A 14,833-nucleotide genomic window follows, 5' to 3' on the forward strand; every position below is an offset into this window, starting at 1 on the left:
AATATAATGTAATATTTTAATATTATTGTTAGTAATATTAATCATATAGAAATGTTACATATTATAATAAGTAAATATAAAATATAAGAAAAAATAAATAATAAGTAAATATAGTATATAAGAAATAAAATATTAAATTAAATTTATATTGTAATATTATCATTGATATAAAAACAAAAAATTTAGAATAAACAAATATACAAAATAAGAAAAGATAAACAGTTAGTAAATATACAATATAAAAAATAGAAAAACTAAATTAAACATTTATTTGAATTAAACATTTATTAAAGAGTAAACATACATCTATGCCATAAGGTTAAATAATCTAGAGTTAGGGTTTAGAGTTACGGGGTGGAGTTTTGAAGATATGATTTCAAATTTTGAAAAATAAAAAATAAATATTAAAATTTTCAAAATAAAATGAGTTATTTTGGTCATTTTCCTTATTGATGACTATTTTTTGATAAAAACTTAAAAATAACTATTTTAAAGACTTGCTCTATAATATAAAAAAAATTAAATAATAAGTAAATATATAATATAAAAAATAGAAAATTATATGAAACATCTATATGAAAATTGTATAGTTTTTTGTTTTTTTTCTAAAGAAATAAGTATTCACACAAACATATAATTTAGAATTTTGTTGTTGTTCAGAATACAACGTCCAAATGAATAGCTATATAGTTAACAATTAAAAATCAAAATAGCCTTGCGCGTAACGCGGGTTAACTCCTAGTTAATAATAATATCAATTCATAAGCGAATAAGACGATTGCAACGTTTCACGAGTTTTCGAAGTTGTGTGTAAGAGCATGATTATCCGGGATTCTTAGTGAGGTTCTTAGTGCGTGGGCTCCCACAAAACCCTTAAGGATCGGTTACAAAAACTACTAATTAAGAACCGATTTTAGTGAGTTTCTTATACTATTCACAGGTCCTACTGACTCCTGGCGGTCCGCGATTGATTTTGTTTTTAATTGTTTTTTTTTTAGAAAAAAAAACCTAAGAAACCCAAATGAATTTTTTAGGGATTAAGATGGCCTAAGTTAATCCAAAAATCCTGAAATAAAGTAAGCCATATAAAGAAATCCTTAAATAAAACTTTTAACACTCTCCACGCTGTGTATAAGAATAAAGTATAAGCCTTTAAAAAAAAATCATTAACAAAATTAAATTTCGAAGCATATGCGTTGACTTAGTAGCATCTTAATGAATCTTTCAGATTAACGCTGATTTGTCAAACAAAATGTTCATTATGCCCAGATTTACAATAGAAATACATTAATCATATACAACTAGATTTATGAAGTTACAAAAAAAAACTATTGAAGTGTATGAAGTATTGATCTATACGATTTTCCGAGTACGTGACGGATGGACACTCCTAATGAATTTTAGATTAATTTTTCTAGGAGACGTCATCCACAAACAACATTAATTTACCGATCCCAAAGCCGTATTTATCGCTCTCTGTCGGCTCAAAAAATGTCAGAGATCAACATGAATTTCCGATCAACTTTACTCGATTACAATAGTTACTTTAATTAGCTTGTAAAATAAGCAACAATCTATTCAAAAATATTAATTTAAAATAGTTGGATCAAGGCATCATGCGTTAACCCGTGGCCTTGGGCTAGTGGTACTTGAGGGGAAAACCCCCAATACGGTACCCGCAGTTCGAGTTCCGCTGGCCACCCGGACTAGGGTTAAATCCCAAAAATACGTGGAGTGCCGTGGACCTCGCGGGAATAGTCGGTTGACCACGGTCGCCGGAAACCCGCGGTTACCTAAAAAAAAAAAAAAAAGGCATCATGCATTATCTTTTCTCGTGACGTCTTTCACGAGACACAACTATTACACATCTCATTCTACCATACAAAACCAACACCTGAAACGCCATTACATGAACTTTTAACCTTATAACTTTTTATCATTTTACGTAATCTAATTTTATTAATTACTTGTTTAATCTGAACTTCATGTCTTCAGTATTCTCAATAAGAATTTTTAGATAATCTTGACGATGGTGATTTCTTTTTAACTTTTACTATCATCAAAATGTGATGTTAATTAGATCGGATCATCGAGAGGCATGATGATGCACACCATGGTAACACATTATATACATCTATCGTGGCCGACAAAAATAATTGCTTGCAAAGGCAACTCATTTTCACTCTTTCTCTTGTGATATCTCTCACTCACATGGTTACTTTGAGATTGCTACGTGTATTTAATTAATTACCATCATAACATATGTTACATTGATTCCATAATTCTTATTGATCATTCACGAATTTCATATGTCCATCTTACGAAAGTCCACCTAACACTGAACAAATAGTAAATGCTATGGGCTTTCACTGTTAATTTTCAGTCGAAATATTCTAATTTTGGCTTTTTCTTCTGAAATATTTATTAGTCGATGTAACATTGTTTACTAAAAGATGATATGTACATACTGAGTCAGTGAATTAATGAAATTGTTCGTTCGTTCGTTTACAAAGCAACTAGCAAATATAAACCAAACGCTCGTAGCTTGGTGGTAAAGGAGGTACAGCTGTACTGCCCGCCACCCGGGTTCGAGCCTTGGCCACAACGGATTTAACATCTCTTCCGTTGGGGCGCTGGACCCCTTACGGGGATAGTTGGGGATGTGGCTGCCCAGATACCAGAGTTATCAAAAAAAAAAACTAGCAAATATAAATTTATTGAACATTTACATAATTCATGAAGCTATTAAGAAAAGAAAGATTCCAACGATCGATAGCACATGTATATATATAGAGTGGGTCGACGTGTAAAGTTGAGAATCGTTACATAAAATAAATAAAAAGTTACCGAAATGAAGGAACCTTTAACTTTATTGTGGTTAACTCCAATTATTGATCATCTTCGAGAACAAGAACGGAAACTTCTCCGTCGCCTGACCACCGTGAGAGCCGTCTTGGTGGTGGTGGTTGTGGGGGATGACGTCGTTGAGTGATTGTAAACAGAGGAGAAAAAGCGTTCGATCTCATCTTTGTTGACGATGATCTCAACCTTTGATGGCGTCAAAAGCTTCCTCTTGCAAGATTTGATGAAACATGATGGCGACGGAGGTGGGCGGCGTTTCTGAGGCGGAGGAGGAGGAGTAGTGGCGGTGGAGGGAGGAATCTTGTGGTCGGAGGAAGTGGGAGTGGTGCAGCCGCCGCTGCCGCCGTCATCATCTCTGTTGGTGTTGTTGGATGGGATCTTGATGGGTGATGGGAACTTCAGCATGGGCAGATCTTGTATTAAATCAAGATCCATTTCTTTATAGATATTTAAATGGAGTTGTTCTTGAAGGTTTTGTTTTTGTGTTTTGTCGTGTGCTCTGAACAAATCTTCTTAGAGAAGTGGACTTGTAGGTTTCTTGTATATATGTGCTTCTATCTTTACATACATGTTTTTCTTTTATATATGTGTATATATATCTTAATATATAATTAGAAAGATAAGACATGAAAGTAGAAACCACACTACTTAATTCTCTTCATTTACTGCTTTTGAGAGAAAAAACTGTACCACCTTTCAACCAAAATATTATACTAATCAAAGTTACACAATTCTGAAACTTAGTTTATAATTTTGTACTTTATATTTTATTTTGATCGCTAAAATAAATAAAAAAATTCTACAATAGTCTAAATAACTTCTTTTGTAAATTTAGAAAAAAAAAATATAACTTGGTATCATTCTTTTTTCAACTTAGCCATTTAAACGTAAACACCATATTATGTATTACTTTTAGAAAGAAGAATGTAAAAATAAATCAAAGTTTACTAATGCGAATAGATTATCCTGCATATTTGTTAAAGTAGTAACATGCATATGTTTGGAAAACAATCAAGCAGGAACATGCACAATAGTAGGGCCCTTTCTCAAAAACAAATGCACAATAGTACAACTACTATTTTCTTTATAATATAGATAATTTGATTAATAGGTATTATATAAAAATTAGGTATATTTAAAAGGATTCGAAATTTGATTATACAAATTAGGTATACTTAAAAGGATTCAAATTTCAGACCAAAGTTTTTGATAAACGTAGAGGTTGGTTAGAATTTATGTGGTGTACCGCTAAAGAAACTAGAGACATGTCATGTGTTTAGACTTTAGACTTTTTGTACATGCATTAGTAATTTATACATGCCATTTTATTTAACATATATTTTTAATATATTATTTATTAGGTGTATTTATATTAAGATCTGTTATATAATTGCAATCGGTTTAATTTTTATTTTATTTTCTGATCATTTAAGATCCATTTTGAGAGAGGAACTAGCCTTATTCATTTATTAATTAAGATTCCATTGCATCTTTGTACGTATGATTCTTGTTGATTAATATCCACATTGGATCCGCACGACATGACACGTTAGAATTAGGGGTTATTGGAACATCAATTTCGGTGGAATTTGATGATTTTAATAGTTGATAGGATTTTACAAATTAACTAGATTTAACAAATTTTATCAAATACTTTTACATAGATTTTCATTACTTGTGTATAAAATTCAATTGATTGTTATTAACTTTTAAAGTAAGAAATTAATGATGGTAGAAAAAAAAAGAAAGAAAATCATTTCAATTAAGGCAATTCTTAAACAATTTTTTAAAAAAGTTTTTGTCACAAAAAAGATCTCAAGAAATAAAATGACCAAAAAATTTAATTTATACTTCGAGAAAAAAAAAGAAAGAAAATCATTTCAATTAAGGCAATTCTTAAACAATTTTTAAAAAAGTTTTTGTCACAAAAAAAATTTCAAAAAATAAAATGATCAAAAAATTTAATTTCTACTTCTTACTTTATAGATATATAAATAATAAAAAATAAAAAATATTTTTTATATAATTTCAAAATATATGATTTAAATTTTAATTTTTGTAAAAAAAATTTGAATTAATATTTTTGAAATTTTTTTAAAAAAAATTCGAAAGTGCTTTTTAAAAATATTTTTAAAATTTTTATTTTAAATTTTTAATATTTTTCTATTTTTTAAGTTGTGAATTGTATTATGTTAAAGTTGTGATTTGTATATTATTTCATTCTTCAATTTGAGTTTTTGTATGTGAGTGTATTTTATTACATTGATTTCAAAAATCTTATGGATATAGATGATATTCTCAAAGTTGAGTACTATGAGTAAAAACAAAGAAAATTTACATCCCAATAACAATAGATTTTAATAGAATCTTAAAATCAATGAAAACTAAACTTTTCTAATAACAAAAGATTTTGAGTGGAATTTAAAAATCATCGCTCCAATAACAATGGATTCTATTTAAATTTTAAAAATTCACAAACCAATAACATTGGAATTTCAAAATTATATATATGCCTTGCAATAGACTCCTGATGCCAAATATATAAACCTATTCATAATTAAATATTTTAAGTTATTTAAAATATTTAGCGAAAAAACAAAAGTTATTTAAAACTAAAAGTCAGCATACTCAGACATGATGTATATGTGTATACCAACTTGGTTACATACGGTAATTACGTTTACGTATTATTGTGCAGAGAATCTATCATCTAAAGATATATGCCACATGTTTACTTTAAGAGGATGCATGTGGTGTGATGTAGGGTACATCTGTGATAGTGACTGGCAATATCGGACGATGAAACCCAAAACAAAGGTACATAAGAAGAAACGATCCTCTGATTCATTCCCAATATCTGAATCTCACTGTCTTTTTTTCTTTCCATTTTTACTTAGATTTTTAACACAGCAGAGTTACTTTTTTAACTTTTTCCTTTGGGACGTTTTTCCTATTTTAAATTTTCCTTCTGAACTACTTTAGTTGTTGACAACAATAAAAAATTTCGGGTGATACTGGAGCGGCATGCTTTTCAAGCTCTATTTGTTTGTGGAAGATTTGGTATTACTTATTTAGCTAATATATATGATCAATAGATTAATGTTATTATATATATACGATGATGTGTAAAGGAATTTTAGTAACAGAGACACATTAGTCTAACTGCTAAACTTAAAACTGAGTGTCGGTTTCACAAGAATAATGTGATATTTGAAAAGAGATACAAGGATTTCGTTCTGGATTCAGTTTTTTTTATTAAGTTCTGGTTTCGGTTTTATGCGAGTAGATCAATGAATAAAAACCTAGTTAGAACTATTCGATTTCAACAAAGAATCAATGTTTTGCTTTGAGATCCCTGCAAGTTTTTGTAAAAGAATACAGTCAGTTCTAATCCGTTTTTGGTGGGACAACTCGGAAAGCAAAAAGAAAATGTGCTGGATAGCACGGAGCAAAATGACTAAGCCAAAAGCGGGTGGAGGCTTTGGCCTAAGGGATATTCAAATATTTAATCAAGCTCTATTAGCGAAACAAGCATGGAGGATCTTAATAGCACCTGACTGCCTACTAGCGCGAGTACTACTCGGAAAATACTGCCACAAGACATCATTCTTAGAGGCACAAGCCCCTGCAGTATGTTCACACGGATGGAGGAGCATACTACATGACAGAGATTTACTAAAAGGGAATGTGGGTAAAGCTATAGGAAACAGAGAAAATGCTAATGTATGGAAGGACTCTTGGCTATCCCTAGAAAAGAATATCAAATTTTTTTGGCCAATCCAAGAAAAAAGACTCGATCTTAGAGTGTCTGATCTACTAACATCTGACATGAAGTGGAATGAAGCCAGATTAGAAGAATTTGTACCTCTGCTAGCGGACCAAATCAAATGCTTAAGACCAAGTGAGACGGGAGCAGCAGACATCTTTACCTGGCGACCAGCAAGATCAGGCAAGTACTCGACCTAATCAGGGTACTTCACAACTACCATGGGGGAGTCTACAACTACCCTAGCTGACCCCGAGAACTTTGATTGGATGAAGGACATATGGAAAGGTACTTTCTCCTCCAAAATGCGAATGTTCCTCTGGTCTATTACTCAAAACGCCCTTCCCTTTGGAGCTAACCTGCAACACATAGACATTCAATCAGAAGCATGTTGTAAACAATGCCAAGCTGTAGAAACTGTGATACATACCTTCTTCTTCTGCCCATTTGCACGGAAGGTATGGGACCTGATCCCCACTCATAAAGCGACTCACTTGACCGCGGACAAGAGCTTCAAAGACGCAATCACAGTATTTAGGAAAGTTATATGCTTGCCCCCATCAGAAATATCAGGAAACATCCTCGCATGGGACTTCAAGGCTCTTTTGGACCGCGCGTAACACCCTTCTTCTTTGTGGATCAGACCTTCACTCCACAGGACGTCGCTTCAAAGGCACTAAGACTGGCTCAAGAATGGAACCTAGCGCAAAGGCCGCAGAATCAAGTATTAGAGCAAGCGAAGACCTTGCCTAAGGCGCCACATCTACATCTCGACCAGAGCACAAGATTGATATGTAAAACGGATGCCGCATAGAATAAACAATCGAGCAAAGCAGGTCTAGCTTGGATCTTCACGGATTCAACAGGAGCTTGCAAACACAGAGGAGCGACGACCTAAGAATTTGTTCCCAGCCCACTGATCGCCGAAGCCCTAGCTCTCCGATCGGGAATCACCATTGCAGTAGCTATGGGGATTACAGATCTTCAGAAGCTATCTGACAACTCAACGCTTGTCAGAGCAATCAACAACGACTTGCAGAACTCAGAGATCTATGGGATTGTGAGAGATATCCATCACATCTCTTCTGCTTTTGTGGATATAGTTTTTTTTCCAAATTCCTCGTTCGCTTAATGGTGATGCTGATGCTTTAGCAAAAACCACATTGAGCCAGTTATCTGTAATAGACCCAGTTATGGGCTAAAAACTTGGACCCGAGACCATAATTTTCCTTAATAAAAATGTTGGTGCACAAAAAAAAAACAAAGAATCAACGCATGAAATCATCTAAATGATACTACATATTATATTTACTTGGTTGATGAATACAATTCATTACGTGGCTTAGTTAGAAAGTATTATTTATTTTTTAAACTAAGTATTAGTATTTTGTTTTTTCAAAATATCTTGTTTATTGTAAAGTACGGTGGAGACAAGGGAATACTAGAGAGATCATTAATCAGTATAATCATAACAATCACTATAGCTAAGAGATCCACAATATTTGTAAAATTATTATAAATTGTTTGCATTTCAGTTTTAGGTTCTTCATCTTTACTATATAAATGTATCTCGTCTTCCTAATAGCAAATTTATAAATATGGGATATTACAAAAAAAAATTGTAAAATGATATTACAATTTCTTCTACAGGGGAAACAAGTAAAACGTAACGTGCATGCATCTAATAATAATTTGTTTATCCTTATATAATACTATCAAACTAGTTTCCGAAGTTCTGTCTTAAATACTTTAATTTATTAATTTTCCGAATGACACGAAGTAGATAACGATTATGAAGGTCCTCTCTTGGATGTTTATGTTGCATTGTTCGATTGTCTTTAATTTTAACAATGGTATCAATTATCCAAAAAATATATATGCATATATATATACAACAAAAAGAAAATATAAATACAGTACTAACAACGAAAAAGGAATCCAAAAATATTAGTTATATAAAATGAGAAACTATATATGGTAATTGAGAATGTAACATATAGATACAATAAATTATACAATAATATTTTGATTAGTATGGAAGTTCTGGACATCTGGTACATAATTTCTCATATGTATTCTTTTTTTGTCGCTGAGTAATTTTATTAAAGTGTTCAAGTCAACCGACTTGTGATGGAAAAACAAACAAGTTCAAAACAGAGTAGAGTACATAACGATAAAAACATCAGTAGATGCCTTATGATAAAAGAAAAATCATGAGGATAAAAAGAAGGGTCTGCCCTAACCTCCTTACACCATGAGCCTGCATGGGAGATGTATATTAAGCCTGAGAATTTCTCATAGCTTGTGACCTGAGAGATGACGAAAGCCACAGAGTACCACCACTTGCTAGATAAGATTGATAATAGCAATCTCTGATAGTAGCAATTCCAGTAGTGATTATATTGACCTCACTGGAAACCAAAAACACTTAACATAGATCAAAATTGTTTATCAATCGCAAGATTCTTGAATACCAAGTGAAAGCTTGGAAAACCAGAGACTCGGGAAGAGCTTACCACATAGTGGCAGATGATATTCAATGATCACTCTTTAAACCCGGAAGCCGTGAAGCGCCTCCTCCTACAAATCGATTTCTCATGAATGCTGAAGACCAAAACCTTAATCTAAACTTAAGGGATGGATGAAAATCTATGAATTAGAACCCTGAGAACTGAAACTCTACTTTTATCTACAGTAGTAGCTTGAGAAGAGCGCAGCATGATCCAAAGTCCAACTCCAAGTGATGAATCCCTACCCATTCAGATCAATGATACTAAAAGAACTCTTCGCAGAAACGTCGGTCTCCAATAACATGACTAGAAACACTTTATCCGACAACCTAAACTTTGGAGGAGGCAAAACAACTCAAAGAGACCGACCACCAAACAATCTCCCCAAAAAACGAAAGCAACAAGAGGCCGAGACAAATGAAAAAGGAAAAAATACAACCCGGATAGAGAAAATCCACGAAGACTAGTTTCGTCAAAGTGACACCGTAGGAAGACTCACAAGAAACTGCAGATTGAGACATGAAGGAGTCAAAGCGAAGAGAAAACCTGAACGGATGACCCCCAATCGATGCTAGTACAAAGCGAAAAAGATGACACACCACCACATCCTTGACAGCCATCAACGACTGAATAACACGCCGGCCAGATCCATAACAGCCACACCATAGATACGAACCAAACTCAAAACTCCATGAAAACACACACGAGGTAAATCAAAACAAAGACAAAGAGAACGGAAGCCCTCTCCAGTGGTGTCGAGGAGCGACAATCACCGGAGAGGCAGAGATTACTGCAAGAAAACTTGGCGGCTGGTCCTAGCAATCTCTGCAGCGAAAATGTGTAGCTTCTTTTTGTGCAATTTCCACACACAAGTTATTTATATACTTAAACCCTTCTGTCTTTGTTGTATACCAAAAAAACTCACAGAAATTGAAATACTGGCACTTGTTTTTCTTACACACATGGAATAATAGCTGTACTATAAAGAACCCAAAAAAGAACATAGAGAAAGCTAGGCGACTGGTTCAAGCCAGTCATAGGCGACCTTCGTTATTACTCTGATGGACCATGCGTAGGATTCTTCCTTGTGTCTCTAAAAAGATCTTGCCGCTCGGGGAAAACATTCGTGATCCGATCCGGATCCGATCCGAAAATCCGGATATCCGGAGAGGCCGAATCCGGATCCGGATAGTAAAATGTTGGATCCGTCAAAGCCGAATCCGGATCCGGATATCTTGATTTTTTTAGTCTGGATATCCGGATCCGTAAATTTTATTAATAACTATTTCAAAAATAGTAATATCTATATATAAAAACTAATTTTATTTAATATATTTTCATTTTTATAATAGTATATATAAATTTTATGTAAATTTTGTAATATTATACATAGAAATAATTAAAAACATTATATATATTTTTATTTTTAAATTATTGTTAATATTTTATATATATTAATATTATTTTTTATTTATTTTAAGGATCCAAATCCGGATCCGGATATCCGCCGGATATTATAATTTTTATAAGGATATCCGACACCCGGATATCCGCGAACCCCGGATCCGGATAAAGATAGTAAAATTATGGATCCGCCGGATAAGGATCCGGATCCGGATATCATAAAATTGCCCGGATACCCGATCCGTCCCAGGCCTAATACCAAACTTTTCTTGATTCTGCTCGATTGTCCCCATACCAATTAATTTTGTGAAGTCGTTAAATTCACTGTTTTCCGATTGATACAGTTCACAATTAAATAAATGCTCAACTCATTAGGTCAGTTACTGATGTAGACACGAAGAAAAGGAAGCTTTGCACGTTTTAGCTTTCCAAAAGTTCTGTAGGATTTAATTATGTATGGTCGAAAAAGGGTTTGTTAAAGGGTCGATTGAGTCCAAAGTCGCATGTGAATTGGTCTGTCTTCAAATACTTTTGTCTAAAGTATTGAGATATTGATAAATCGGGTACTAAAACTAGCTTTTGTAATGATTTTTCTTCTTCTTCATTTTATGTATGTCGAGGGGTTCCACTTGATTCTCAATGCAAATCAAACACGAGGTGGTGAATCTGCATCGAGACGGTTGTTAGCATTGTTGGTCTTGAGTCATGTCATCTACAACATATGTGGTTGTAATTTCATTTTTGAATAGTGGAACTCCATTATCTTATCTCGTGTATGATCTCAAAATTATTGAAAGATTCTCTGGTTCGATAGAGTGCCCAAGTCCACAAAGCCTGTCCGGAGAATAGACAAACAAACCGACCGCTTAATACATTACAATTTTATTTGATAATTTTAGCTGTATACAGGCTCCAACTAGAGTGAAACGAAAGATTAGCTATGTCAATAATTACAAAGTAACCGTGAGCACCTTCCGCCAAGTTCAAGCATGATGTACCAGCAGACTCCTTGGCACATCTAGAAAGTAATGTAGCTTCAATTCCATACTGACATACCCCAAGGAGCAACATCTAACTGAAACACATGGCAATTGCCCATGAGCATGCAATGGACATGGCCCATGTTGGAAGCCCATGTTTGAACAAATGTAGTTTATCATTTACTATCGTTCATCATTTATCAAAGGTTAGATTGTTATCAACAAATTTGCTCAAAAGAAAGATTGTTATATACCATTCACTAATGTATAACGCAAATCAAAGCTCAAATAAATGAAATGTCTGCAACTGTATTCAATGTAGCAGACATTTATTTATTTTATTAAATGCGGCATATATTATGGTTACATGCAATCTATGTAAATGGATTAAACGTGGATATTGATCCGATGTCTTTTCATCGAACAGTAAATCGAAATCATAAGAGCAGCCTCATCGCGGTCTCTTATGACCGGAATTTAGTGTTTTAAGCTTTAAAAAAAAGAAAATTGCTTAATTAAACAAGAGACGTATATTAATTAGAGTGCACAAGAGACGGGTTTTTGGGACACGCGTCGGACATTCACCTTTCTCTTCTCTTTCTCGACGGATGCTCTTCTCTCTTGACTCCTCGACGAAACCGACTGTCTCTGGCCATCTCTCCTCGAATCTGATCTCTTGTTGACGGAATCTCTCGTCGTTCTTCGTCTGTGTTCGATTTCTCTGCATCTCACTCCGGCTCTAAACACTCGGGCCTTCCTTCAGCTAACGACGTTTTCTCTCAGGTCATCATCATTCTCTTTTTGTAGATCGCGGTGAAGCTGAAATGATTTCTTATCATTGATTGGATAGAAAAGTTAATTTGATTTGTAGCTTTGTGTAATTGAGATTTAGGTTTTTTTTTATGTGATAAAGAAATCTTGTTGATGTTTCAAGTGTGTGAACTGGTTGTGTTACTAGAGAAAGCTTATAGTGTTGCTTCTATGTGTAGATATGAGGGCCACCTGAGTTTCTAAACAACCATATAGAAGCTGATGAAGAAGCTACAGCTAGAGATGCTGAGCATGCTAAGCGTCTTACCCGCAAAAAGAAGAAAGCTAAACCTAAAGGTACCCCACCAGTGCCATTCACATCCCCATGTTTAGTAGGTTCACTGGATCATAGAGGGATAACATGAAAATAGATGTGAAAGGTTGATTTAGAAGCTTGTTTGGGTACACCTTAAAGCATACGTATTGTGAAATAGCAAACCAGGAACTGAGTTTGTTGTCTCTATCTAGTTTGGTTTTCTTGGTTAAGCACTGACTGTTTCAGCTGGTTTTATAGGTGTTGTCGTGGAAGCAAAACCTCAACTAGTAGGTATCCATGAGAGAGTAAGAAACGATATCGATGCACCACCACCATCTTCAGAGAATGGTGAGAAGCGGATATCTACTGCAACCAATCCTAATGCAGAAGAAGCTGCAGATCTCTTAAGGTATAAACTAAGTCTCTTCATCATATTCTTTCCTATTATCACATACGAGCTTCATTAGTGTTTTCTTTTCATGACTTTAGGATGTGTCTGCAATGTGGAGTGCCGAAAACATATACAAGCGCAAGAGGGATGGTATGCCCGGTTTGTGGTGACCGGCCGTTACCGGACTCGGACGCCAAGAAGAGAGGCTCTGCGATCAAAGATAAAGAGAAGAGCAAAAGAATGAGAGGACAATCCTCTCACGCTTCTTGGAAAAGTGAAACCGAGATGCAACTAAGGCAACATTTCGATTAGTATGCTTCAGAACCTTCTTCTCCTTTTTTACTACATTGTTTCTCCATCCAAATCCAGTTTCTGTAACGCAACTTGTAACACAAAAAGATCATCTACAAAGTTATTGATGTTAAGAGAAATACACAATTTTTTTTTAAGAACTCTAAAATTAGAGACTTGCAATGGAGGATATAAAAGTAGAAATTTCTTGACAAAGTCTCTTAGCCTAATAAACTCCTTAAATACTAATAAAAAATAGTTAAGAAACCTTTAATGGGTATCATAAAAATAGTTAAGAAACCTTTAATGGGTATCATGAATAATGATGCTCTAAAAAGTACATGCTCGTCGTCATCGACACCCTTCGTCCTCCTTATACTGTACCTCTGTCAAATCATTTATGCTTTGGGGTCCCTTATACAAGAGCTCTCACATATAATCACATGAAAATATACTGTTTACCTTGTCCTTTTCTTTGGATTTTGTAGTTACAAGGACATCATTATTGGTAAAAAGGTCATTAGAATATCTTCACTGCTGTAATAACAATATTTTTAATTTTGAATTATTTTTTCTTAATTATTTAAATAATATACAATAATTGTATATCTATATATTTGGATTTAAATTTAGATTACGGTTTAGGATTTAGCATTTAAGGATCAATGTATGATTATGATTAATAATTTAGGGTAATATAGTTTTTTATCGGTTAATGAATGTTATTTTAAAAAGAAATTAGAGTTTGAACATGCACGTCCGTGCGGATATTTTTTTTTTTTTATAAATGTACAACTTTGATATTATCCTAAACGTTTTAAATATATGATTTACATTTTAGTGTTATATGTGATCTAATATGTTAGTCCACATGTGAGTAAAATCTGTTTAATTAAAATCACGTATTATAGCACTTATATATATATATGAAAATATTTATATAGCACTTACAAATCGTAAATTCATTTTAATAGTAAAAATCGAAGCAATGTTGCTGTATATTAGGCTTTGGAAAGTTTAAATGCTAGAATAAATAAGAAACAATTAAATACAATAAAATGTTGATAGGTTTTAAATGAAAATAAATGGTGAAAGTTTTAAGAATGTATAGTAGTTAGGATGAAACTAATTAATGTTGTTAGCCATAAAAATAGGAGTGAGACATTTGAAATATTGAAACTAAGTTAAGGGAACTTCAAAAATATTTTATTAATATCTATTTCTAATGAAATATGAACAGGTCCAAAACTTAAATAAAAACATTTATAAGTAGATAAAAAATCGATATTATTAAAAGAGAAGCACTCATTTGAAAATGTTCTTACTTCATTAATTAAACTCCCTATTTTTTTTTTCTTGTCTTTTTCAGTTGCATTTATGAAATATCCTAAAACGAATAAAACTGCCTAATTTATTACTTGTCTTTTCAGTTACATTAATGAAATATGCTTAAATGAATTTAAACTTCTTATTTTATTGTTTGTCTTTTTCAGTTACCTTAATGAAATATCCTTAAATAAATTTGAAAATAATGTCATTTAATCAACCAAAAAAACTCATGAG

The 14,833-nt window shown here is 33.1% G+C and overlaps 1 protein-coding gene across 1 annotated transcript; it reads right to left on the reverse strand.

Moving 5' to 3' along the window:
- Positions 1 to 2,697: 2,697 nt before the first annotated feature.
- Positions 2,698 to 3,395, reverse strand: LOC106332393 (cyclin-dependent protein kinase inhibitor SIM-like). Its single transcript, XM_013770860.1, has one exon. It carries the CDS (start codon positions 3,295 to 3,297, stop codon positions 2,896 to 2,898), a length of 402 nt encoding a protein of 133 aa, XP_013626314.1. The 5' UTR covers positions 3,298 to 3,395; the 3' UTR covers positions 2,698 to 2,895.
- Positions 3,396 to 14,833: the final 11,438 nt, after the last annotated feature.

Source organism: Brassica oleracea, chromosome C3, assembly GCF_000695525.1.
Source record: "Brassica oleracea var. oleracea cultivar TO1000 chromosome C3, BOL, whole genome shotgun sequence".
NCBI lineage: Eukaryota > Viridiplantae > Streptophyta > Magnoliopsida > Brassicales > Brassicaceae > Brassica > Brassica oleracea.